Source organism: Elephantulus edwardii, unplaced genomic scaffold, assembly GCF_000299155.1.
Source record: "Elephantulus edwardii isolate Elephantulus edwardi_28Jun2011 unplaced genomic scaffold, EleEdw1.0 scaffold00092, whole genome shotgun sequence".
NCBI lineage: Eukaryota > Metazoa > Chordata > Mammalia > Macroscelidea > Macroscelididae > Elephantulus > Elephantulus edwardii.
Genome location: NW_006399842.1, coordinates 12,247,875 through 12,275,218, shown reverse-complemented (window position 1 = coordinate 12,275,218; position 27,344 = coordinate 12,247,875). Strand labels below are relative to the sequence as shown.

Below are 27,344 nucleotides of genomic sequence, written 5' to 3'. Positions count from 1 at the left end.
CTCAAATGAGGCCATACCCAGAGAGGCCCTGTCCTTAGGAAGGTCAAAAAAGACAGCTCAGTTCTTCTGCCCCCTCCACCTCCCATGGGCTATTTTGGGGTATAATCATCGGTTAGATGGTCAGAGATGGGAGGCCTTTTGAGACCCCAGGCTATAGCCAGAGAGCAAAGCCTGGATGGAGATCAAAAGGCCATTCACTGCTTAGGGTCCCACGGTAGTTAGCAGCCCACTCAGGACAGGCCTCTGGTCTCAGTGCCAGGGATCTTGCCAGCCAGGACTTAGTTCTTTGTGCAAGGCTTGGCAGATGGGCTATTGCAGCTGGACACAAGGGTGACTTGTTCCTTGGGATGGAGTGTCCCTAGGCCTTACTGTCCGAGGCTGGGACCTTTAGGTGAAGCCCTCAGGGGCTGTTTGGCTATTGCAGTTTGCATGAGTCCTGGGGCCTGGCCTCCCTCCACCCTCCCCCAGACAGGCCCGCAGCCCTCCCCCTCAGCTCTGGGACCTCTCAGAAGCCCCGTTGTTTGCAGCGTGGAGTGGAAAATCCCACCCCTGCCTCGTGAATCATCCCAGAGTCACCCGCTCAGGCTTCAGGCCCTGGAAAGAAATGGTAGCGTTTTTCCACTGAGAAAACAGGCAGGGTCTCAGCTCAAGGCAGAGGGGGTATGGGGTGCCCGCCCTCATGTAGCACTAACAAAGTGATCTCTGAGTGGGGTGAAGTGGGGAAGGGTCAGGTCTGGGACTGGAACAGGGTGGCTAGGGACCCAGCCCAGGTTGGTGGCCTGTCTGGGATTGGCCAGCCACAGTGGGGGCTGGGCTGCCATGTCAAGGAGTCAGTCTGTGGGCTGACATCACCAGGCCATGTCGTGGGTCCAGATTGGCACCAGCGTCTGCTCTGCAGATGTTATTAATGAGGTCAGCCTCCAGCCTGGACACCTCTGTTTCTGGGACAAAAGAAATGCCAAGAGGGAGTGTCCAGGCCTCCACAGCTGTAGCCCTGCCAGGGTCCACAGAGTAGCCACCCTCAGACCGTGGAGCCCTGGACAAGCTCCTCTGTGAAGGAGCCTGGCTTCTCCTCTGTAAAATGGAAATGACCTCACCTTTCTTCTCCCACCAGGACTCTAGAGGAGGAAGTCACCCCCTGCGCGGTAACCCAGGAAATGCCAGGGTTGGGAAAGGTCCAGGGATGTCCATGCCGTAGCTGCCAACAGACACAGGCACTTGCTCCAGGGCATCCCTAGTCCAAGAAACATCTGACCAGGATTGGAAATCTGGGAGCTTCACAGTGTAGGGGAAAATGACAGGTGGTCCTGGCTTTGAACCCAGACTGCTTCCTGTGAGCTGTGTGTACTTGGCAAGTCCCTGTGCCTCTCTGATCTTTCTGTTGAAAGAACCTAGTAATGATAATAGCACTTACACAGAGTCTGTTGTTGGCTGCTGTTGAATTTGATCCTCTACTTATGGTGACCCCATGCACAATGGGACTATGTAGTCCTACGCTATTCTTGGGATCAGCTGTGGATGGGACTGTTAGGATCCATACAGTTTCACTGGCTGACTTTTTGAGCTCTTGGTGGCACAGTGGTTAGGGAGTTGCACTGCCAACCCCAAAACACACTGTTTGAACAGTCTTTTCTCATAGGATTTATAGGCTCTGAAAACCCTCTGACAGGTCTGGTAAAGGTTGATTCCAACTTGAGGGCAACAAGTTGAGTTGCTTTATTTGAGGTGACCTAGAGGTTAGGAAATTGTGTGGACCCAAAAGCAGGCAGTTTGAATCCACCAGTTTCTCTGTGCGAGAAATAGGTCAACCTTCCCTCCTCCCATGTGATTTTCAGCCTCTGAAAACCTGTTGGAAGGTCAGCTATGAGTCAGTTCCGCCTCCACAGCAATGAGTGAGTGAGTGAATTCTGGTTACCAGGCTTTTCTGCCTACTGCCTTGGGCAGAAAGAGGGACTGAAACCAGCCCAGCCTCCAAGTAGTGTGCAAGGCTACGCAGACAGCTCGCACAAGGAGCACTGGCTGGGAACCGAACCTGGGTCTCTCATATGGAAGGAGAGAATTCTACCACTGAAATCCCACTGCTGGGAAGGGGTATCTTTGATTCTCCACCAAGAACAGACAGGAAAGAAGGTACCTTAACATTTTGAATAAGTAAAGTTCCTGAAACTCCTTTATCTGAAGCACCTATTAACCATTGATCATTACCTGCACACCATGCACTTTGTAGCTATCTGTTGGCCTTTGCATTTTGGTGTTAGAGTACTGACGACTAAAAGAATGGACAAGTTTGTCTTAGAGGAGGTGCATCCAGCTCCTTAGAGGCAAGATGGTGAAACTTTGTCTTACACACTCTGGGCATGTGGTCAGCAGGAAGGACCAGACCTTGGAAAAGACATCATGCTGGGAAAGGTGGCACATCAGAGAGAGAGAGGAAGACGTGCAACAAGATGGGTTAGCATGGTGGTAACAATGGGCTCGGGCCTCGGGCATATTGGACGTCATGAGGATGGTGCCGGGTAGGGAAGGCTCAGCTTTGTTGCCCACGGGGTTGCTGTGAGTCCTAGTCAGCTTGGCAGCACCTAACAGCAGCAACGGCCATGCACTGTTCTCATTTTACGGTTAAAGGGCTAGACGCTCAGAGACTAAGCACGCTTGCCCAGAGCTAATGCGTGGGGTGTGCACTCCAGATCCCATCTTTGCCTGTGCCCTGCTGTTCCCCTGCAGAAGCCAGCCACTGAGTCAGCTGGGGGCCCCTGGTTGAGCTGCAGACCTGTGGGGCTGACAGGGACTCAAGACTGGCCACCTGAGTTGGGGAGCCTGCCACCAGTTTGACTGGTGGCCAGCAATTGCCCGAGGCCAGGAAATGCTCCCCTCCCTCTGGCCCGGGCTCTTTCCCACTGGCCCGAGGGCCTTGGTGCCCGTATCTGCCTGTCTGGATCTCTCCTATTTCTGTTCATGGACGAGCAAGCACGTGGCGTTCATAGGCCAGAACTGTGAGCGGAGGCTGCCCAGCGTGAGATCCGGATTAATTACCAGCCAAACCGTACTGGGTTTTCAACACCGATTTTAACTCTGGGCAGGAAACCTGGAATCTCATTGATGGTTATTTGAAACAAATGAATTCCCCAGGCCTCACACATCCTCGAAAGCCTGGCTTCTCCGAAAGCTCCGAGTTGAGCACTTCCCATCCAGGCACTTGTTACTCTTTATTCACTCCTTTGAGGTGGATGGGAAAGTTGCCTTTGGGCCCATTTTAAAGAGGAGCAGCGGAGGCAGGCTGAGGACTTGCATAAAGTTCCAAGCGATTACGTGGCAAAACCAGGATCTGGACACAAGCCAGCCCACAGTTCAGCAAGTCTGTTTGACTGCCTCCCTTCAGAGAGATGGGAAGGAGCTGGGGCCAGATGTGCTCTTTGAATACTGCAGGGTTAGGCTTTTCTTTCATGAGAAATGGGAGCCTTTGAAAGTTACTGAGCAGAGGAGAGCCTTGGAAAGGTGAACAGGGATATGTGAGCCAGACTTGCAGAGGGGAGAGAGAAAGGCTAGGAGACAAGTGAGAGGTCTATTAGAGGAGTTGAGGGTTCAGTGACGAAGGCTGGTGGAACAGAAGAGAACATTTGCATGCTAATTAATACCAGGCCGAGAGTTTCATCTTCATGATGCTCCTAGGGATACCATTGCTCCCATTTACAGTCACAGACTGGGTAAGAAATTTGCTCAAGTGTTAGCTGCTAAGTGGCAGCATTGGGATTTGAATCTGGGACTCTGATTAAAAACAAGCAAACGGAACACAACACCAAACCCTCTGCATGTAGCCTACACTGTTTGCTACATAGTTTGCTACACTGTCTTTCTGTGGTATATAGATGCTCAGCATGGCCTTGAACAAGTTCCTTCTCTGCTGTGGCCATGAAGAGAACTTATCTGATCTCTTCCTATTTTACTAAATGTTTGAGAACTGGAGAGAGAGAGGTAACTGACTTGGTACCTTTGAAGAGGGACAGATGGGCTTGTAAATAGATAATCACTCACTGGCTTATTGTCACGCAGCCTGTACAGACCCAGAGCTGACCCTCCAGCGGGTCATCACAGGCTGTAAAGCACACAGGAGAAGATTACCCATCCTTCTTCTGAAGAGCAGTTGGTGCGTTCAAACTCCCTGCCTTTGAATGGCAGTGCAACTCCTTACAACTAAAACCTCAGAATTCCCTTAGAGAAATAATACGTTCTTGATACATATTCTTAGCTGCAAGCAATATAAATAGCCTTAAATTATTAAGAAAGAATAGACTTGGCCCAACTTAGAGAAGGGCTCATGGACAGAATCTTGGAGAAAGTGATGTTCTGACTTCTTGTGTGTGCTCTCGAGTCAGATCCGACCCATAGCTGACCCTCCAGCGGGCTTTCGGAGGCAGTTAGTCACATGGAAGGAGACTTCCCATCCTTCTCCTATGGAGCAGCTGGTGGATTTGAACCATGCACCTTTGGGATTGCAGTGCAGCTTCTTGCCACTAGGCTACCAAAGCTCCCTTGAAGTATCAACCTAACTTAGTTAGAAAAGATGGGGTTTTCAAGAATGAGAAATGACAAGTGCAAAAAAAAAAGAAAGAAAGAAATGGCAAGTGCAAAAGTCTAAAAATCTGTGAGATCCTTAGTGGAGGGACCTTTCAGTAGACACCCCCCCATCACCTTTCTCATATGCAGGATTTCCCATGCCCGGAGATCTGGATTGGTTTATTGCATGACTCTTTGAACCCATTCTCTGCCACATTTGTCTGATGGTATCTTCTCCTTTCTCTCCAGGGTCCCCCTGGGCTGCCTGGGCTGCCTGGACCGTCCGGTGCACGAGGACCTCGGGTAAGTGGTCCCACACGGCCCTTTGACACTCTGGTTGGTTCCTTGACCTCCATTGCCCTGCTTGAGAAATCCCAGCCTTGCTGTGTGTCTGCAGGCTCTTCTCTGTCCCTCTCTGGCCCCTGGCTTCCACTTTGTCCACTAGGGATGGACTTAGAAAGTGCAGTGGACAGACATGGCATGGGACAGTGATGGCCACCAGCACAGTGTCAGTTGTCCGTTGCCTGGGTGGGTGGACCGCTCCTGAAGATCATGTCACCTGAACTGATGAGCTGTGGTGTTTGTCCAGGACAAGAGCTGACCTGTGGGCAAATGACCATTGTAGCCATCTCCTCATCCTTGCAAGGCCATCCCTGGATAAGGATGCTTAGATCATAGGACTGGCCATATCAGAGAGGGCGGAGCTCCGTGTGCTGGGAGGCTCAGCCAGAGGCTGGAGGGTAGCCCAGCAGGACTGCAGTGGTGGATGTGAGCTAAGCTGAGCCTCCAAGTGGGCAATGTGGCAAAACGGGCCATGAAAACAACCCCTACATGTTGTGTTTGGCACATGCTGGAACCCTGTGGATCAACCCGATTAGGCTCCTTTTAGAAATGAGGCAATGCAATGTCTAGGAGATGGCAAAGCCAGGATGCAGATCACAGCTCTTGACCAGATACTGAGGGTTCCCCGCTGGAGGGGAAATAGGCCCCCTTCCCAAAAGGGCTCAGACCCGTGGTGCCAGCTTCGGTGTCCAGGCTGGATCAGCTTTTCTTTCCCATGCAGGGTGCTTGGCGAGGCCCTGGCAGAGATAGCTGCCTCGGGCATATTTTTAGCTCTGGACCCAGTGGATGGTTCTGGTTATGCAATTACTCGAGCCCTAGTTCCCTCCAGACCTGGCCCTGTACTCCCTGGGCCCAGGGCTCTGGAGTCTGCAGTCTGTGCGGCATTTCCTCTGGCTTTGGAGCTTCTGGGGAGCACATGTTCAGAGCCTGGATCACTTAGATATCAAACACTGCTGGCCCTGAAACTCTGTGCCTGGGACAGGATGAGGTCCTTACACCTGGTGCTCCAGCCTGCTGTGGTCTGCCTCTAGCCTCCGACTCTTTCTGCGCCCTCCAGCCTCTGTACTTTCTCTTGAGTGTTCCTGTCTACCTGGCATGCCCTCATTTGCAAAACCCTCTTCCATGCATGGCTCATATCAAACGCCACGACCTCTTTTGTTGGTTGCTTCAGTCTTGGAGCTCTTTGAAACAGTTGATTTGCGCCTCTGGACGGCACAGATTATTCCCTGTACCACAATGAATCGCTGAGGTCTGTTTGCTGAGCTACACATGCATGATCTCATGCAGCCTTCCCAGCCCTCCTGGAATCCATTTCCTCATTATCCCCATTTTACAGGCTCAGAAATTACCTAAAGTCACAGAATTGAACATGACTCCAGAACCTACAATCTTAACCATCTCTTTTACTTACTCATTGCTGTGGAGTCACAACCGACTTCTAGGCTAAAAATTGCATGGGAGACCATCTTTCTTCCTCAGAGCTGCTGATAAATACCAACAGCCAAAGAGCGAAACTCCCTGAAGGCGAACTTCACACTGGAGAGGCCTCTTAGCTATCGTGGGTGCTGGTTTTTCCTCTTCATTCAACCAGGCTCCCTCAGGCACAGAGCAGACTTTGCTTATGCCTAGAATATTATAGGTGCTGAGACAATGAGTGTAAGAACTTCTAGTCTGGGCACAGAACATTGCCATCAAGAAGCTGAATGATCTTGGTCAAGCCCCTTCTCCTCTCTGGACCTCAGTTTCCCCATCTATAAAATTGGGGATTATGGTAAGGCATTTGTATGGTCCCTCCCAGCTCTGAGATTCCACGAGTGAAGACTCCTGACATTCTTCTCAAGCTCTCTACCTGCGCCCCCTTTCCTGATCATCCTGTTTCTTAACTAGATCTTCCATAGATCACAAAATTCAAAAGGTTATTGGACACTAAGAACGATACAATCCCAGCACCTCTGGGGAGAGGCGGAGCCTTATCTGAGGTCACCTAGAGCTCTGTGGCAGGCACCTTCCCTCTTCCACATACTTCCGCAGCCCTCAGAGGGACACCAAGGAATCCCTGAGCGCCCTCCAGGGATGAATTTCTGGACTGCAGCATTTATAGACTCAGTCTGTTTGGCACCTGGTCAACTATGTGCATCATTTTCTGCAAGGCAGTGGCGAAAGCAGGGTGGGGAGTGGAGGCAGGGAAGCAGGAAACCTCCATCTTCCCAAGTTGTAGTGCTCAGCCTTAACTATCTGTGGGGCAGCTGGGGCATGCTAGAAAAGAGGGGTTGCCCTTGACCCTTGCACAGACTGGTCCTGGGGAAGCTAGGGGTTAGAGACCTCAGGAGCCTGTGTTAAGTGAGCACCCCTCAGGATGCTCCTTCGAGCTTCTCAGGCTCCTTAGAGACTGCTGAGTCTATGTCAGTTCTAGGACAAATGGCAACAGGAAGATTAGAACTGGGACTAGGTTTTGGCACTTCATGTTACACCTGTGTTCCAGGAGACGGTATTGGGTGGGATGCTGGGAGGGGCCCCGGCATCTGATTGCTTCTGAGTGAGTCACATGTGATGCTGATATGAATTTCCCGGGCTGGGTGCACTCCACACGCTGTTCCTTCTCAGCTTATTTAGAGAAAGGGAGGTTCTGCTCTGACATAGAGGAAGAGGGAGGGACTTGTGCTGGAATGTGACGGGCTACAGCTGGGAAGTTGATGTTGGAGCAGGCGGAAGGAAGCACGTTTGTAAACAGCTAGCCTGATGAGTTGAGAGGAGCCAGGAATGGTGTGCTAATGGACAAGCCGACCCCTTGGGGTGCCTCTCCCAATACAACAGAATATACCATTTTTCCCCTCCTGCATTTACTCATCTCTTAAGGCTCTGTTATAATTCCTGGCTGGATGTCTCTTAACTAGGGTCCTTATTGGCGAAAGTGGATATAACAAGAGCCAGCTGCCGTTCTAGAGGAGTTCACATATGGCCTGGGAAAATTCAGGACTGTGAATAAGCTCTGGACGTCAAGCCAACAGGCCCAGGTCCCCACCCTCGCTTGGACACTGCTCTGCTATTCGCCCTTGGCCAAGATTCCTTGACTCTAGTTCCATTCTTCCCAGCTGCTCTGTTGTCCCACGAGGACTCTGCGAGCTTGGAGCATGTCGGAGGCTAAAGGACAGCTCCTATACATGTTATAGCAGCAGGAGGGATGAGCCTTGGTTCTAAAGAGGTCAAGTGCACCCTTTCTTACACGCTCAACTCCAAAGACTCATGAAAGTCCAATTGGAGTTCCTGGAGGAGGTGGCATTTAAGCCCATCCTTGGAGAATGGGAAATCCAGGTGAGGGGAATAGCGTGGACAAAGGTGACGAGGGAAAAGGCCAGATGTGTTGGATAGGATCATATATAACTAAGAGTCTTCTGAAACTTAGAAACAAATCTGGAGAGGGCTGGTGGGAGCAGAGCGATTGGAGTGAAGAGGCAATGAACCTCAGGGGTTAGGATTCCCACTCTGAGACTGGAGGCGTCTGAGGCTCAGGTCCTGCCTTTCTTCTCAGCAGCTCGGTATGCTGAGATGTTAGAAGACCTCTGCCATTATCAACTCCCTCATCTTCATAGGGGTAACATCTACTTCATAGGCTGAGGGCCAGGAGGAAATGAGATAATGCATGGAAAGTGCTTAGCACAGGGCCTGGCACTGAGGGGCCCCCCTAAGGTAAGGCTGCCACGATGACCTCATGAAGGCCTGGCCTAAGAGAAGATGTGGAACCAACCAGCAGAAGGAAAGTGGGGCATGCTGGCATTGCTGCAGCGAGTGGGATGTCCCCTCTTGTCTCATCTGCTTGTTCTTCCTGTTTCTTTCAGGGTCCTCCAGGGCCTTATGGAAATCCAGGCCTCCCAGGCCCCCCTGGAGCCAAAGTGAGTATCTGCTGTGGGGTCTGGGCCATGGAGTAGGTGGGGCTGGGCACCATTTATAGGCAATTGCCTGGCGCCTTTTGGCGGAGGGATTAGGGCTGGTTTGCAGGCTTCCCACCCATGCCAGGCACTTCTTGAGAGGTTTCTGGGTGCCACGTCCATGCAGGACTGGATACATGGTGAGGAATAAGGAGTTTAGCTTCCGGTTGGTAGGGACTGGTGAGGAGAAGAGCAGTTAGAACTGAGGGTCCTCAAAGGAAACTAACAAGAAAAGAACTTGCTGCTCAGTTGGATACGGCCTTGAATGTCATATTAAGAACATACGCTTTTCTGGGTTGTACCCAGGGAAGTGTGTCAACTTTTGGATTGGGGAGGGATACAAAAAGATAGCCTTTTTAGAAAGATCCCAGATGCCATGTGATGGATGGACTGGTGTAGGGAACAGGGCCAAGACAGGGATGATGCAAACAAAAGATGAGAGTAATGTGGGTGAGCTGAGAGGTTGTGGTGGGAAAGAAGTGGGTGCAGTCACTGTATGGAGGTGGAGTAGAGAAGATGCTATGATGGGTGAGAGTTTCAGGTGAGGGGCAATGATTCCCTGACATTAACCCAGGTGTGACATTAACCCAGGTGTGACATTAACCCAGGTGTGACATTAACCCAGGTGACGGAGTAGGGGCCCCGGAGAGACCAGGTGAAGTTGCATTTGGGAGCTTCCCTGGCTCACATGCAGCAGGGGGCCTTTTGAATCTGTAGACCATGCAGCAGGGGGCCATTTGTGGACATTCTGAAAGGTAGAGACTTGAGCGTGGCCAGGTTAGAGATGGTGAGAGCCTCTGTGCTCCCTCCCTAAGAATACTCCAGTTGACTTATAGGTGAGATCATGAGCCCTCAGTAGGTGGGTGTTCTGACCACTGAGGGGAAATCCAGCCCCCAAGCTCATCGTGGAGTTCCTGGAGCTTAGGTAGAGGACAAGGTGTGAACATGGCCATCCAGGGAGGGTGCATGGAGTGAGAAGCTCAGAGGCCCAAGAGGAGAGCTGGAACAGCAACGTTTAGGTCACAGAGAGGTCTCAAAGAATGACTAGCAGAGAGAAGGCCGTGCACAGTCAGGGACTGAGACTACAGACTGTGCCAGAGGAGCGCAGGGCAGGCCGGGAAGGGCAGACGAACTCCTGGGGAGGAGGAAGGCCAGTGACCTCTGGGATCCAGTTAGCACACTGCCCTTAGGCAGAGCTGCAGGAACATCAGCCTCAGCCCCTGAGGGCTTCTCAGTATATGATGGCCCTTCCCCTTGGAAGACAAAGGGAGGTTTTAGGTGGTCGGGGCTTGGCAGTGCCTAGAGATATTCTGACTTTTAACGGTGTAAACATTGGCATTAATAACCTCTGTATAGTGAGCCTAGATGAGTGCCAGACACTTGTACCTGCACTTTATTTATCATTCAGTCCCTTAAAGACCTGAAGAGATGGGTGGAGCTATCTTGCCTGTTTCTGGGTAGGGAAATCGAGGCAGATTGAGACACTCTCTAGTAAATGTCCCCATGGATCAGGCAGAGAGAGGGAAGCTCCTCTGGAGACTTATGCTTTGTTGAGAGCTCAAGTCACCCAGCTCATAGGACAGGGATGAACAGCAGTTTTGAACTGTCTGCTGGCCTGTCCTGAGGTGGACCCGGGCGCTCCCTGTCAGACTGACCTCTGACTCTGGCAGCAGATGCTCCCTGAGCAACTTCCCTGGCTCACACTGGCCCTGCTTACCCACCGAGCCCTGCAGGGCCTCAGCCCCAAGCCCGCAGCCCCAGCCTGGCTGGCAGCCACCTCAGCCTGCCAGCAGATGTGCTGAGGCAGGAGAAGGCCCTGCCAGCGACTTCTCCCTTCATTTTGTAAAGGAGCTTGAGGGGTGGCAACTTGTGACTGGGTGCAGCAGGTGAGTCCTTCTGTTACCATATGGGGCAGGGTCCTGTGGACTCAGGGCTCTGTGGACAGGACCCCAGCCTACTTCTGTGTATGAAAGTTAAGGGTGTGCGCTCTGGTGGCCTAGTGGCAAGAAGCTGCACTGAATCCCAGAAGTACGTGGTTCAAATCCACCAGATGCTCTGCTGGAGAAGGACGGGCAATCTCCTCCTGTACCAGTCTGATCCGGTTTGATGGTACACACACACACACACACACACACACACACACACAAGAATAAACTTAAAAAAAAAAAGTTAAGGGTGTGAAGTCCTCAAAATACACTGGAATGGATGCGGCCTCTCCCACTGGGACTTGAATAACATGCCATGGGGAAAATCATGCTCTTTGCTTAGACACTTGGCCTTGAGCCTGGGGTTGAGGAGAAGTGGCCCCCAGGAAGGACAGTAGGCTGGGAGGGCCAGATCTGCTTGTGTTTGAGACCTGATCTGTGACATAGCCAGGAGGGCCTAAAGTAGGGCTTCCTGGGTGGAACTGATGACTTTGCTGAGACCGGATGAGAATGTTGTGTATCTGCACTGATGCATGTGGCTGGGGAGAAAGACTTCACCATTCACGGAATCCCTCTGGGCCCGAGTTGAGCTAGTGGGATTGTAGGACTGGTCGTCCCCAAGTCCTGGGCTGACTTGTCCTCTTTCAGCATGGCTTCTGCTTCCAGAACCATCTCTTGGGGCCATCCACTCTGCTTTGTCAGCAGACATGTACTGAGAGTCTACTGTGTGCTGCTACTAAAGCAATGAGCCACACAAACAGGGTCTGTGCTATGTGGCTGAGGTGCTGTGCCGCCTTGGCCATCATTCATTCAGCACAGTCACAGAGCCCTTAGGACCGATGGCCCGTTGGGTAGTGGGTTGAGGGCAACTGAGAGGGAGAAAGTGTGATGACAACACATCAAGTCAAAAAGGAGTGGCTTTAAGGGCCCAGGTGGCTTGCCCAGACGGTTCCCTCGCACCAACATAACTATATTTTGAGCTCTGGTGGCCTAGACCATAGGGAGTTGTGCTGCTAACCCAAAGATTGCACCTCTCAGGTGGTTCGAATCTACCAGTCGCTCTGTAGAAAAACTATAGACAGCCTCTTCCTGTGAGATTTACAGCCTCCAGAAACCTGCTGAAGAATCAGCTGTGAGTTGATTCTAACTCAATGGCAAGCGTCAGAAAAAGCTTGTCGGGTTCAACGACTGGTCCTGGCCAGAACCAAACTGCAGCTCATCTGCCTCTCCAGAGCCCAGTTCTTTTCTCATATTCCAGCTTGTGGATTCTAATCAGCTCTATCACGATGAAGACGTGTCACCTTCCGTAGAGTCCATAGCTTTGAGAATGAAGCAGAGAAGCAGGGACCTGTAAGCACAATATTGACTGAACTGAGAGGCTCAGAGTTGAGTTATTGGGTTGATGAGTGGACACATAGTCATCGCGGAGGGAAAGGTCGATGGTTCCACAGACTCCGGAACCAAATGACCTCACTTAAAAGCCTCCTGTTCACCTCCTACTTCCTGTGACCATGGGCAAATTCTTAGAACTTCTTGTGCCTCAGTTTCCTCATCTGGGAAATAGGATCATAAGAATAGTTGACTCAGTTGTATGAAGATGACTGAGGTACTCTGTTAGTGTGTGGGTCCCAAATGTCTGTTCTCACTCTCATCTTGACAGCTGTCTGGTCCCGTCTCTGGTCTGACCCGCTTCAGTGAATGATTAGCTGAGATTTCTATGTCTTGGAAGACAGAGTGGACAGGAGAGTGCCTGTGGGTGGTAGGCTTGGTAATTCAAGTGGCTGCTGGCAGAGCTGATGGAGGAAGAGGGTGTGCCAAGGTTGGCAGTTGGGGTAGGAGCTGATGTAGAGACAACTCTTTGGGGAGTTTTCAGGCCTCAGGCCCCCAACTTACCTTCCTCCATCCTCCAAAGTTTACAAAGCAAGTTGATTTTCCGTTCAATCATTCATATGCTTATTAAGTGTCGTCAAGCCAGCTGTGACTCATAGTGGCCCTATGAACAGAAGATCTGAACTTGGCCCTGTCTTGTGCCACCCTCACCATCTCTGACACACTGGAGCCCATTGTTGGAGTCGTTGTATCAGTCCAGCTTGTTGTGGGGCTTCCTCTCTTACGTGGATCCTTCACCTTTAAAGCACGATTTTGTTCTCCAAGGACTGGCCCCATCTAACACGTAGCCAAAGTATACGAGATGGAATTTCATTCGTGCAGCCAAGGAGCACCCTGGTTTCACTTTCTCCATGTTAGACTTACTCTCTTGGCAGTCCACAGGATGTTCAGTACTCTTCTCCAGCACCACGACTCAAATTCATCAGTTCTTCTGTCGTCCTTAGTCACTGTCCAGCTTTCAGATACATAGCAAGCAGTTGAGAAGATCATGACTTGGATCAGGTGCACCCTCAGTCTTCCAACTGACATCATTACTCTAGTATTCTGGAAAGGTCCCTGACAACAGATTTTCCCAATGTGATACATCTTTTGATTTTTTGACTTCTAGTACCAAGAGTGTTGATTGTAGATCCAAGTAAAATAAAATTGTTGACAGCTTTGATTTTTTTCTCCATCTATGCGTTTTTTTATGATATGAATTATAAAGCCCACGAGGTAACTGCATTCTTTCCACATAATCTCTGTGATTCTTATGTCTAGCCAACCTGCTTTTTGCCTTCTGAATTTATGGCTGAGAAGTGCTGCCCTTTTGATCTTTTGTACTTGATTATTTTAAAGAGTTTAAAGGTTGCTTCCCTGATATTATTGTTCACTCTAAAGGCCTATCCATTGTTTGATTGAAAGCTGAGCCAGGGGGAGGTTTGTTTCAGGTTTGAATAGTGACTGGGCCAGAGTTGAGGATTCCACAGGTCTCTATCCGACCAGGGAGCTCTGGTGGCCTGGAAACCTGACCATTTTTGTTTTCCAGTTTCATCCCACATTTTTACCTATGCTGTCTAGCACCTTCTAGTGCAATCCCTTTTAGAATGCTCAGCTGTGGTAGAGGGGCACCATCTAGTTCTTCTGGTTTCAGGATCATGGAGATTGAAGTTTGTGTGGGTCATTAGGATTAATTGTTGCTATGCACTTTTGCTTTTCTTCTCTCTTTTTGTTCAGAACAGGGAGAGACCAGTCATTGTTATGTATCATCTAGTTGGAACCCACAAACAGCTGACCCTCCAATTTTCAGAGGCAGTAAATTGCATGAGGGAGACTGCCTGTCTTTCTGAGCAGCTGGTGGATATGAATGGTGTGCTTTCGGATTTGTAGCACAGCTCCTTACCACTAGGCCAGCAAAGTATCTTAGTTGCAAACTTCTGAGAACCCAGTCATTACTTGCCAAAGTTGGCTGTAGAATATGATATTTTGAACTATTCTATGCCAACTGTTTGGACTCAAATCCAGGAGGGAGAGTTTTTCAATATAAATGTTCTTAGACTGAAAAACTGAGGAAGCATCAAGCTCAAAGGCTTCTTATTGTGTACCATTGAGTCAGAATAGACCCATAACTGACCCTCCAGTGAGTTTTCAGAGGCAGTTAATAGAATGGAAGGAGATTGCCTGTCCTTTTCATGCAGAGCGGCTTGTGGATTCGAACAGCACACCTTTGGAATTGCAGCACAGCTTCTAACTACTAGGCCACCAGAGCTCCCTAGCTCTGTCAAGATGGAAGGCGTAGATTTATTATTTTGAAGGAAAACTTAAGCACTTGAAAATGAATAGGACTGTGTGTCCAGAGGTGGCTCTCCGGACACATATGGGTTCCACTGGTGTTATGATGATGAACTTCAGCTTGACTACTGGTCAATTTTTTGGTCTCTCCAAGAATGCTTGTATGGAAGGACTTTCTTTCCTGCTTTTGACCCATTGACCTTGATGTTCCCCAGACAATGGTCTTGAGGGCCTTGGACCAGCAGCTCATGTCCTCAGTGTATTTGGTTATAATGAAGATATTTGAATAACTTTGCTGCTGCTTGGCTCTGCTATATGTAGAACTGTGCTATATACGATATATGCTATATTTACAGCATATGCTAATTTGAATGGACAAATATTACCTGCCAATCCTGTGTATTTAAAACCAAAAAGCACAGCCATTCATTATTGCTTTCCTTTCACTTCATTGACCATTTATGAGGAAGTAAATTTCCATTTATTCTTTACCTTGCAGTAATTGTTCTTCTGTGAATTTGTTAGTTTTTAGGGTGGAGATGTTGTCTTTTCCATTGATTTATAAGAATTATTCATATTTATATCTTAAGATTATTAAAATTTTACTTGTCTTAAGAATATGTCCCAGTTTGTGGTTTGATTATTAGGAGTATACATGCAGGTTTTCAGAGTATCCACCATTTTTTCCTGACTCCCAAGAATGACTAGCATTTATTAGGTGTCAGTTTGAGAACTGGTTTGCTAGATAAAATCTCTTGTACTCAGCTTTTATAGTTAGAAATTTCTTTCACATCTTAGGAACAAATAGCTATTTATTTATATCATTTGTGTATTTAATTCTTCTGGAATTAAACTTAATGGGGAGGTGTGAGGTAAGACTACTTCTCCTCAATAATCAAACATTTATTAAGTAAACTTTCCTCTAAGGGTTATTATGTTGGGCCAGGGTCTATTTCAGGCCTTTCTATTTTGTTGCTCTGTTTGTGTATTTTTATGCTAGTAACATTATTTGACATGACATTTACTATCTTGGCACTATGTGTTTCTCCTTGTTATTCTTCTTTTAAAATATTTCTGGCTATTTATTTTTCCAGATGAACTTTAGACTCATCTTAATTTCCTTTAAACATTTTTGCTGGAATTTTTATTGGGAATGTATTAAATGTGTACATTAATTTATGTAGAGTTTACATCTTTTAAATATTAAGCTTTCTTGTCTTTAAACATGGCCTATTCTCATATGCAAACAACCCATTTGGTTGTGTTTAAAATATCTCTTAGTAAACTTTTATAGTTTTTATTGCATACGCCCTGCATATTTTTAAAGCTTTTATTTTGAAATTTTCCATTTCTCCCCCCTTGCTCTTGTGAATGGAGTATTTTCTGATAGAAATTATATAGAATAGAATATTTTCCAATATTTCCATAGAAATTTTATTTTCTAACTAGCTTTCAGTTATTGAGGATATTATTGAATTCTGTGTATCTTCATAACATTTCCCTTGTTGTTGTTGTTATTGTTTATTCCCTTCGAGTGCAGCACTACTCATAGCAACCCTATGAACAAAAGGCCTGAAGCCCCTCTACAACTATCGATGTTTATCATAGTTCATAGAGTTTCTGGAGGCATGTAATTTAGGAAGTGGATACCACTCCTGCTTCCAAACCTGTTATAGTATATTATTGTCATTATGTGCCATTGAGTTGCCTGCGATGTATAGTGATGTATTAGTACAGTAGCTCTGAACCCTTCCCTGTCCTGATCCAGTCTCACTGACTCCAACACAACAACCCTCATTGCCTCAGTCACTGTATTAGTTATTCTATTAATTCTAATAGTTTTCCAGTCAGTTCTCCTGAATTTTCCAGATAGATAGTCACTTTTTGCAAAGAAGGATATGCTTTTGTCTCATTTTCCTCAAAGATTAATAGTTCTTAATCACTTTTCCTGCCTTATTGCATTGTCCAGAACATCTAACCACATGAAATAGTAGCAGTGATAGTGACAGTAGTGAGAGTGGTAGTGACAATAAACTTTAAAAGAATATCCAAGACCAGGACCAGATCTGGCTCAATCCCAGCCCTAGAAGAGTTGCGTCTAAAGGCCCGATGCATTACGGAGTTACAGTTCAAGTTCTGCACTGAGTACTGGGGATCAGAGATTATTTACCCAAATGTCTACCAGCCCAGAATTTCTCAATCCTTTTTGAGTTATTCTTTCCTCTTTAGTCTTCTCTAGGCTTTGAGAGCCCTCTTCATCTTTCTCAACTCCTAAACTACCAGTAGAAAAGGAGCTCAACATAGAGCCTTTCCTGCTATATTGTTTACTTTCAGATTGAAAAATACCTTTCCCTCTTCTTGTAGTCCCACTCAACTCTGTTAATTGATCTGGGGAGAGTTCAGTGTTCTCCGCTCAGAGAGAGGAAAGGGGCTTTCCCAAGGGCATACAGGCTCCTTGGCTGAGGAACTGGATGTGGTGACCAGATTCTCATCCTCACTAAAGTGTAAGTGATTAATTAGACTTTATGTATTCCTTAGATCTCTTCTTGAGGGATTTTGCAGGAATATGACTGGAAAGATAAATTTTGGAGTGGAAAGTTTTCCTTATCCCCAAAGTCCTACCTTCCCCCATACCAGGTTGCTAGAAAGATCCCTAAGCAGCCCCTTTATTCAACTCCTCCCCTGTCTTCCAGCCTCAGCTCAGCTGTATCCCTCTGTAGGGATTTGCCTGCAGGCTAGATAATGTATCCTGTACCCTCCTTCCGCGTACCTCTAGATTGTAGGTTTTCCTCTGCAGTGCCCTGAATGTAAAGATCTTGGGCTCTGGACTGGGCTGCCAAATTAGAAATCATTTTTTCCTTGCCTTAGATTTCTTTTCTGCACAATGGAGTTCAATGATGGTTATTACCTTATAGATTTAGTGTGAAGATTAAATGAGTCAATATATGTCAGAGACTTAGGAAAGCACTCAATAAATGTTAGTGTGTATTATCATTACCAGTTTATTTTATTTCTATCAGGAGTTCCCCCAGGCATGAGCGGTTCCTTTCTCAGTGTCTTGGTATTCCCTCTATTCACTGCGAGACTTGGCTTATAGCAGATGTTAAATAAATGTCTCTATTTGTTGATGTTGTGCTCAGTCAAGGATCACATACTAGGTGCTGCATTGACAGTGAAGAGAAAAATAAAATCCATCAATCACCTAAGTGCCCAGGTAACTTGGTTAAAGACCCTGGACAAAGGAACAAGTCTTAGTACCTCTGAGTCTCAGTTTCCCCTTTTATATAATGACAGAAAAGGATACATAGAGATTTATTCCAGGAAGTTCTAAGTCCAAATGCACTATAGGCTGCAGAAAGGGGAGGGGGGCAAGGGCAGGACGGGAGAAGCTGCTGTCCTTTTTTGGTCATTGGAATTCTCGGTAGCCCTGGGCCTGGCCTGGCCTTACATCATGGACATAAATGGCATTGCATTGGGATTATGAATGCTGAGGTGGGAGAGTGAAGGGCAGCTGAAGTGTAAGGTAGTAGATTTCAGGGCTGGGTCCTGCAGAAGTGACCACAGCACTTATGGTCAGGAACAGGGGAACCTGTTCACTAAATACTTATATGCAGAAGCTCAGGTGGACAGAGAATTGGAGCTCTGGGGGTCTTGCAAGGGAGCTGGAGAAGACGACTGGAAATCTGCTGGGCTAGGCTGGGGAGAGTGGGTGAAGCAGTCTGGGTTTCTGTTTTGTAAGCAAGGGCTTTGAAGTCATAGGCTGGGAGCCCAAGATGCCTTAGCCTCTTACCTACTGGTCACCATGCACTGGTAACGTCTCAAATCTGAGATTTCACCCTTAGTGATAACAGGCTGGTGTTGCAAGGACTAAAGAGGTTTCTGCAAAGAACAGTGTACAGAGCAACACGGTGTCTCCTGCTTTGTAGGTGAGCAGTGCAAGGCAAGGCTGCTCCCATCCCCTTTTTCCGGGTAGGAACGTGGTCATTTCTTATGGGGGTTGAGTTAGAATTTGGCCGGTCTGAGTTTGGTGAAGAAAAGAACCAAATGGGTATTAAAATTTAGCCAGCTCACCCATCCCCTGTGTCACAGCTACTGTCAAATCTGCTAGTTCTTTGTCAAGAGATCTGTGAAGACAGCTGTGTGTGTGTGTGTGTGTGTGTGTGTGTGTGTGTGTGTAACCATGAGTCTATGTATGGCAGCGAAAGGCTACATCCCAGGACTTCTGAGGCAAGGATGGGAGGGAAGGCTGAGGAGAATCAAAGAATCAAGACGTTATGGAAGATGACATCATGGTGGCCCAACTTTCCACGGGACTATTACCAGAAAAATTTACCGAATTTGAGCACAGCAAGGAGCACTTAGTCCCTGAGGGACATATCTGATGAATGCTCTGATCCCTTTTCCTGAGCCCTCTGCTGTTAGAAGCCAGGACCCTTGAAGTGGGGATACTCCCATGGGACAGGGTGCTTGAATTTGGCTGAGAACACACTTCTTGTTGCCTTTGTCCAGTTTCCTGTCAGGACTAACATCAAGGCCCAGGACATCATAAAGCCCCAGCCTGGGAGTCACAGACTCAGGGTACTGGTTTCAGTTCTGCTAGTGCCTCATTTTGGGGCCTTCCACAGTTCCACCTGGCCTCAGTTTCCCTGAAAGTAAAATGGGATCCTAATAATCATTTCCTTGCCATTCTAAAGCTATTATCACAAAGTATCACAAATGCTGACTTATAAGAACACAAATGCCCTGACCCACAGCTCTGGAGGCTAGAAGTCCGAGTTTAGTACTAGCAAGGCCATTTTCTCTTAAAAGCTCAAGGGAGAAACTTTGCTTGGCTCCTGGGTTCTGTGTCCCTGGGAATGCCTTCGCTGGCAGCTATAGCATAACTGTCATACATGGATTCCCTCTGTTTATTCTCTTTTGTAAGAAAATCACTGAGAGGTGATTAAAACTCACCCAACACTGCATGTTGAATCTTCAAAGACCCTATTTCCTAAAATCACAATAATATAAAATAAATTTTTATTTAAAAACAAAAAACCAAAAGAAAACAAAAAGCCAAAGACCCTATTTCCAAACAAGGTCACACCCCCAGGTACCATGGATCAGGAAGGACTTTAGAGTTTCTTTTTGGGGGCACAGTTTCATTGGTGGCACCCATCTCATCAAGCTGAAGAGCTGGTGAGGTGAATGATATTGGGGACCATAGAGATCTATTCAGAGAGGTAGCTGTCTATGTGTTGATTCTCAGATAACTGAAGACCATAAGGGGAGCAGCCATGCACTGAAGAGCTGTAAAGAAGCAGGTGTACCTCTTGGAATTGGGCAGAGTTTGCATGGGCTAAAGTTAGCAAGTCCTCTCCCAGAAATTCTTCGAGAACACAAGAGGAGCAAGTGAGGGGCAGTGCTAACAACACCTAAATCCTCGCAAGCTCACATCCTAACACTGCTTCCTGCAGCAGCTCCTCTCCTTACATGTGTCATTGTCCCTGTGATCTATCGGTGGGTTGGGAGGGTGCATTCATACTGCATCTTGAAGAATGTACCATCAAGTCAGAACTGACCCTTAGCTAACTCTCACCCAGGAGGAGACTGCCCATCTTTTCCCATGGAGACACTGGTGGCTTTGAACTGCATGCCTTTGGGATTGTAGCACAGCTCTTTACCACTAGGCCACCAGCGTTCCCTGGCATGTTTAGCGTTTGGTTAATGATGTTGGGGAGTGGTTTTCTCTGTGACGGGGAGACTGTCTAAACAAGGGCCTGGAGCAGGAAGGTAAGGTTCTGACTGAGCAGTGGCCTATGGTCTGATGACTGCAGCAAAAGACCCTTGTCTGTGGGCCTAGCTGGGCGAAGACTTGTAAAGTCCAGACAGAATGACTGAGGCCAGATTGTGGAAGACTCGAGACACTCGCCATCAGGGAGTCAGTGGGAGCTATGGAAGGTGTTCTAGTTGGGGCATAATGGACTCAGAGAAGACACCTCCCGAGGTGTGTGGTGGGAGGACGGATGGGAAGAATGTTTATGTTGTGGGGACAGAACTAGAAGCTGAGTCTATGGAGAAATGAGCCATCTAGACATGACTCCGCAGCTAAAGTGGAATTGTTTTTGTTTCAGGGACAAAAAGGAGACCCAGGGTTATCACCAGGAAAGGCCCATGACGGGGCAAAGGTAGGTTTCTGGGGACCTCCAGGCTCTAGAAAGAGGAGGATAGACATTAGGGAAACCCCACACGCTGGGGGGAGCCAGTGGGCTGGGACCTGTGCATCACAAGGACAGGCAGGTAGAATGTTTAAAAGAAAGGGATAGTTTGGTCACATCCTTGAAGTCCTTTATCTTTTCCCAGCCTCAAACCCATGACTTGCCTTCTTGTGGTGTACAGCCAATAATTGCCTAGGTGAATATCCTTTTGCATGGTACCCTTCAGAGTCTATGAGGTGACCTGGGGACTCAAGAAGCTGCTGGAAGCATATTCCCAGGAAACTTCCAGCAAAGTCTCCCTGAGGTTGTTAACGTGAGCATACAGGTTTGTGGATTGCTAGTCAAGAAGGAAGGGACCTGAGAACAAGAGTCTATGGATGAGAAGAGCTCTTCCCTCCTTGACCAAAGAGCTATGAGGCCAGAAGAGGAAACATGCCATCCAAAAGACATCTTCTGCCCTGCAGAATCCACTCCAACGCTGAGCCTGGGCCCTGCTGGGTGTCTTGGACAGGCAGAAAGGGGAGCCCAGCTGTCCTGGTGAGGTTACCCAGTGCCTCATAATGCTTCTTCTCAGCCCTGTCTGTGCTTATGCAGAGAGAAGTAGTTGGTCCCACTGACTATTCCAAACCCAGGACACGTGTTCCTTCACCTACTTGTTGGTTAGTTCAGACCTCCCAAGGTTCTCAGGATTGACTCATATATTTTCTGCAAATAACATGCATACACTATGTGTTTTTGGAAACCACACAACCCCTTCATGGATTCCTTTCCTATGTGTGCTGTGTTCATATCCGTGTCTACGGATGGGCACATTATATGCAAAAAAGACAGTAATCCCATAATAACCCTATTAGCTGGGGTTGATGGACCTAGCTTGCAGATGAAGAAACTGAAGCCTTAAAGAGGGATGGCTTATCTGAGGTCATATAGCTGATAGAGCTGGGATTTGTGCTCAGGTCGTTATGAAGTCCAGGGGCCTGAGTTTCCTCCTGTCCACTCTGAGCACTTGGAGGTGGTGGCAGAGATGTCCCCTGCTAAGGGTCTGCTGTGCCCTGGCAAGGGAAAGGGCGTGGACAGAAGAAAAGTTGTCTGAGGAATGCAGAGAGAGAACTGATCAGAAGAGGATAGATGAGAGTATAAGGCCTTGGGGTCATGGGTTTTCAAACACAGTTTTAGCAATGGAACCCATTCATCGGTTGGTAGCCTACGGAGAAGCCCATGTGTGGACTAGATCAGGTAGAGTTCCTGAGTGGAGCAGGGAGCAGCCAGGTGCCCACCCACTCACCTTCTCTCATCTCGCTAGCCAGCCCCCAAGACTCCTCCAGGCCTCTTTGAACTCAGCTTGGAAACAACTAGCTCTTCAGAGGCCCCATTGCCATTTAGCAAGTGTTTTTGCTCCTGTTTCCCCTCCTCTCACCCATTATCTGTGTTTTGCAGGGCAGCATGGGCTTGCCTGGGCTCCCTGGAACTCCAGGACCTCTTGGACGAAAGGTACACCCTTGCATTTGATGCTTTGCCTTGATAAGTATGGTGCTGGTGAGGCAGGCCTTCAGGCTAGAGAGCTGTGCACCCGCCTGCCCGGCTCTCCTCAGCCCAGCTCCACCCAGCTCTCTCACGCACAGGAAATGTTGGCAGGATGTGAGGAGGCTTCCAGGGGGTCCTGCTCGCCTTCCAATGCCCAACGTTCCTGGCTTGAGGGCAGGAACCACCTGAACATGGATCAGGTCCCCTTCCAAGGTTAATGAGATCTTGGCACTGGTTTGATTTACTCCTCTCAGGGCCCAGTTACTCTGTGAAGCCCCCCTCAAGAGTGTGTGGTGGGTAGGGGAGCACTGTCCTGGAGAGCAGGGCCCTGCCAGGATGGCCCTTCCTCCCACTGCATGAATGACCCTCTGAGGCAGCCTCACCCAGTGGGAAATGGAGCTGTAATCTCCCCTTGCCCATTGCCTGGGTGTCTTATGACCCAGCAACAAGAACTGGATCATAGAACGGACTCTAGGCTCGGTCAGACCAGCTTCTTACCTCAAATCTACCATTCCCTAGTTGAGGGATCTTAATCAAGTCAATGACTTCGTCCCTCCCTGATATTCCAGAAGTGAGTGCCTGGCCACCAGTCACCATAATTCCAGTGATAGGTGCAAGGGGAGAATGCTCCTTAGAGGCAGTGAGTTTCCCATGCATTCACAATTGTTTTTATGCCTCCCCATCCCCAGTCGTCCAGTAAGTACCCTGCTTAGCCATGCTAGGGGAGTTCCCCCTCTAAGTACCTTTGAGGGAAAAGTCTGCCATTTTCCCAGCTGATAGAACTCCAGCTTACAGTATTCTGGATTCCTAAAAGGGAATCCAGCATTGTCATCCAGCAAAACTCAGCTCTAGTTGCACCTACTCCAGGAAGCCCTCCTGGAACCTTTGGGCCTGGAGCCTTCTCTCTACTCAGGAACACTTAGCCTATCTTAGCTTAGTTCTTCACAGCCTTGTCCACCAGAATGTGCAGATCTGGCCTGTTGCTCTCCCTGCTGAGCTGAGCACAGGGCCTATTATATAGTAGGTGCCCAGGAAACAAGATAAGGGCAGAACAGGCCAAGGATCAATCATTTTTTTCAGGAAAATCCCAAATTGCTGAGGGTTTTTTAGAAGGTCCATTGGCTTAGGGCCATGTCCCAAGCTTCGGCCCTGGCTCCCAGCTGTAGCCACAGCTGACCTTCTTCAGGACATCTGGTTCTCATCTAGACAGCTGTGACAGCTCTGAGCTCTGTCCTGCCCCGATTCCAATGGTCCTTGTAGTACAGAGGAACTTGAAGGGCCACTTTGTCCCATCTCATCTTTACCTCCTTGGACAGTCAGACAAGAGTCCACGGCTGTCTGTGAGCAGGAGATGTGGGGCCTTTGCTGGCTCACAGAACACAGAAGGACTTTTTCCTCACTCACTTCCCCTCTGGGCTCCAGCACTTTCTGATGGATGAGGTGTGAGTGGAAAACACTCCTTCCAGCTCTGGCTCATAAAACAACCAGTGGTGGTCTCACTGCGCATGGGGGTGGGAGCCTAGCATGGGTGACAGGAGAGGGGAAAGAAGATTTGGACTAGCTGCTGGTCAGGGTCCCAGGATTTCCCACTCTCAGCAGATACCTACAAAGGCCCAGGCCCTCAGCACAGAGGAACGAGCTCACCTAAGAAGGGGACGTTTTTCTTAAGTGAAGAAAGAGGCTCTAGGCATTTGGAAAAAGTATTTGGCCAAGCCTTTTGCACTGAGTTCAGTGGCTGTGACCCAGACAAACATGGGCTTGGTTGGCATCAAGCCAGTGGCCCCTAATCGCAGAAGTTATGGAGATAATATAGGGAAGTTCAGGTCCCAGAGCAGAACCTCTGTCTGCTAACTGGGATCTGGAAGGGGATCTGGAAGGATGGTGTGCTGAGTGGGACATCTTTGTCTGGGGACTGCAGCCACTTCCCACAGGTCTTCCTGCATAGCTCATCTGTGTTGACTTTTATGGTGGATCCTTGAGGAAGGAAGGGTGCGGACGGGCCAGAAGTGAGGTCAACTTCTTTGCTTACCGCTGTGTTGAACTTTGGTCCCTCTCTGAGGTGATGAATGGAGCCTACCCACTTACAAAGTCCCATTTATTCATTCATCCATTCATTCAAATGAGAGTCTGGTCACCAGGCAAGGCACTGAGCTGAAACAATAGCCTGAAGCAGAAAACTGCCTCCACAAGCTTCCATTCTTATGGAAGAGACAGATAGTGAAGAAAATAACATATGTTAGAAGATGAAAAAGCTACAAGGAAGAATTGAGTTTGGGAGCTCTGGTGGCCTAGTGGTAAGAATCTGTACTGCAATCCCCAAGGCGTGTGTTTCAAATACATCAGCTTATTCCAGGGGAGAAGAATGGGCAATCTCCTCCTGTGCGAGTACTGCCTCTGACAACCCACTGGCGGATCAGCTATGAGTCGGTTCTTACGTGATGACACATCACAAAACAACAGTGTTGATGGCACTTTAGAGCCCGTAGTGTATAGCTATCCTTCAGCACATTTTTCCTCATAATAACTCCAATATCATGCCCATTTTACAGCTGAGAAAACCGAGGCCCAAATAGATCTTATTCTTAGATTCCTTTTTTAAGTAATTGAGCAAATGTACTATTCCCTGTGTCAGTCAACACTGGCATTAAGCAGAAAGTGAGGCCCTCTGGGACTCCACCCTCAAGAGTGCATAGATTAGAATAGTTGTTCCAACCCCATCTTCACACTAGAGTAAGTTGGGGTACTTGAGCCCCACCCTAGAGCTTTTTGTTCCCTCGATTTGAGGATGGGGCGTGTTGTTAGGTGCCATTGAGCCAAGTATGACTCATAAAGACCCTGTGAACAACAGATCTGAACCTTGTCCTATCTGTGCCATCCTCATCATTTCTGACACACATGAGCCCATTGCTGCAGTCACTGTATCAACCCATCTGGTTGAATGAAGGTCTTCCTCTCTTTCACTCACCCTCCACCTTTCCAAGCATTGTGTCCCTTTCCGAGGAATAGCCTCTCCCAGCAACATGCCACAAATCTATGAGATGAAGTTGCACCATCCTTGCCTGTAAGAAACATTTCTAACAGCTCTCCTAGCATGTCTCGCATGCAGCCGTATTAAAGGCTACTGGTTTAGTGATCTGTCCTGGTTACTAACTGAAAAGGCTGAGACTTGAACCCAGGTCTTTTCTTTCTCAGTCCCATTCTCTCTTCACAATACTTTTCAACAGGAGAGGGGCCCCCAGTGAAAAAAAGGCTCCCCACTTGAGAAGGTTTGTCTCTCTGTTGTCTGCCTGAAGTATTTGCTGAGGGGCTTTGCTGAGTTGATTCCCAAGGGCTGAGTAGATTCATGGGTTGTAGAATCAGACAGATTTGGGTGGATTGCCACCCCTGTGCCTCTCCTTGTGAGCTTGGGAAATCACCTTAATTTTGTGAGCCCCTGCTGCCTTGAGGGTGACTTGGGAGGTTAGATGAGATGTTATATATATCATCAAAAGCCAGCATCAATTGCACATGGAAGATACTTTAAAAGTGTCTGTTGAATAACTGAAGGAATGACTGTGATAATCAGGAAGGAGTAGTAGCTGAAGGTCTTGTCTACTTGGTGCCATCAGTTATCTTGCTAGGTACCAGTTGGCCAAATCTCAGTAGCCAAGAAGTGGGCAGACTCTATTTTCAACTTAGAAGTTGTTGTTGTTGTTGTTGTTGTTGTTGTTAGGTGCTGTCACGTCAACTTCAACACAGAGTGATCCTCTGGAGAACTGACCTGAGCCTTGCCCAGTCCTGTGTCATCCTTATCATCTCTGATAACTTCTTGGCTTTTCTGTAGAACAGTGGTTCTCAACCAGGGCTGATTTTGTCCTCCATCAAGGGACATTTGAAGATGCCTCAATATACTTACAACTCTTACAACTGTGTATAAGGAGAGGTTGCTACCATCTTTTAAAGGGAGTACTTGTTAAGTGTACTAGAAAGCAGAGGGCATTCCTCCTACCACAAGGACTTATCCATATCATTTGTGGCAAGGTAAAGAAACCATGCCGTATAGAAAACTCCCTCGTAATATATGATGCGGTATTATTGTCATGACAGGAGTCCAGAATGAAGGCTACATACTGGAGTGGACTTGAGGGGAGGAATTGTATAACAATGAAAGAATTTTTCCTTTACTTTTCAAAGAGAAGCAGGAGCTGTAGGGGAGAGGTGGGCAGGGAGAAAAGTGCAACATTGAATAAATGGAAATCCAAAATCTCTGTAAATTTTCATTAAAATTAATAATGAACCCCCCACACAGATGATCAGACTAAACAAAAAAAAAAAAGAAAGAAAAAAAAGAAAAAGAAACACACACACATACCCCCACATCCATTTGTGGGCCCAGGACCTTCCTCCTCCTGTATTTGCATATCTTTGCCCTCTGCGATAAATACTTTCTCTCCTCCACACTGCGTTTCATAGACATGTCCTCTGGTTCTCATTCCACCTTTCTGTTGCCATCTTTCTATTATTTCTAGGCAGAGTCACATCTCTCTTATTATTTAGCCTTTGTCGCAGCCATGTAGGACTCTGTCTGGAGTAACTTGCTGGTGTACTTTGCACAGACTGGATCAAATGAGCACGGGACGGAACCCATCTTTGTTATCCCTGTATGGGGTTCAGCATATGTGAGGCACAGTGCTCTGTCCGGGCATCACCAACTGATTTCACTTGCTCAGCCCCGATGTGGCCTCAGAATAGTTTTGAATATATTGCCCAGGCAGATATGACTAATAACAGAGTGGAATTGATGTTCAATCTGAGATACTGCTTTCCAGCCTGTCTTCCCTCTGCCCACTGCTCTCCCTGTTTTGCCTGAGTTGTCACTGTCTATAGAAAGCTGTTGTAAAATGTAGCAGCAGAGAGGGTGGTTTGTGGGTATTTTGGGGGGGACATGATTGAGGCTGGGCTGAGGCAATCTCCTGCCTTCTTACAGAACACCTGAGTGTGTCCCGTCAGTCCCAGGCAAAGCCCCACTGAGAAGCTTGTCCAGGCCTCCCTGATGCTGTGCTGCCCTGGGTTCCTGGGTCCAGCCTCACACAGTCAGGGCTCAGCCCCTTCCTCTCCCACCCAGCTCTTCCTTCTCCTTACAATACTGCCTTCTCTAGCTAAGTACATCTACATTCTCCCAGCACTTGGTGGTTGTTGTGTTATTGTTATGTGTCAAGTCGTTTGTGACTCATAGA

General features: G+C 48.0%; 1 protein-coding gene across 1 annotated transcript in view; it reads left to right on the top strand.

Moving 5' to 3' along the window:
- Nucleotides 1-27,344, top strand: part of COL27A1 (collagen, type XXVII, alpha 1) — a 166,288-nt gene that overhangs the window by 20,415 nt on the left and 118,529 nt on the right. The window contains exons 5-8 of the mRNA XM_006890718.1: nucleotides 4,804-4,857; nucleotides 8,733-8,786; nucleotides 20,521-20,574; nucleotides 22,042-22,095. Coding sequence (XP_006890780.1) covers nucleotides 4,804-4,857; nucleotides 8,733-8,786; nucleotides 20,521-20,574; nucleotides 22,042-22,095 — 216 coding nt within the window. The remainder of the gene's footprint in view (nucleotides 1-4,803; nucleotides 4,858-8,732; nucleotides 8,787-20,520; nucleotides 20,575-22,041; nucleotides 22,096-27,344) is intronic.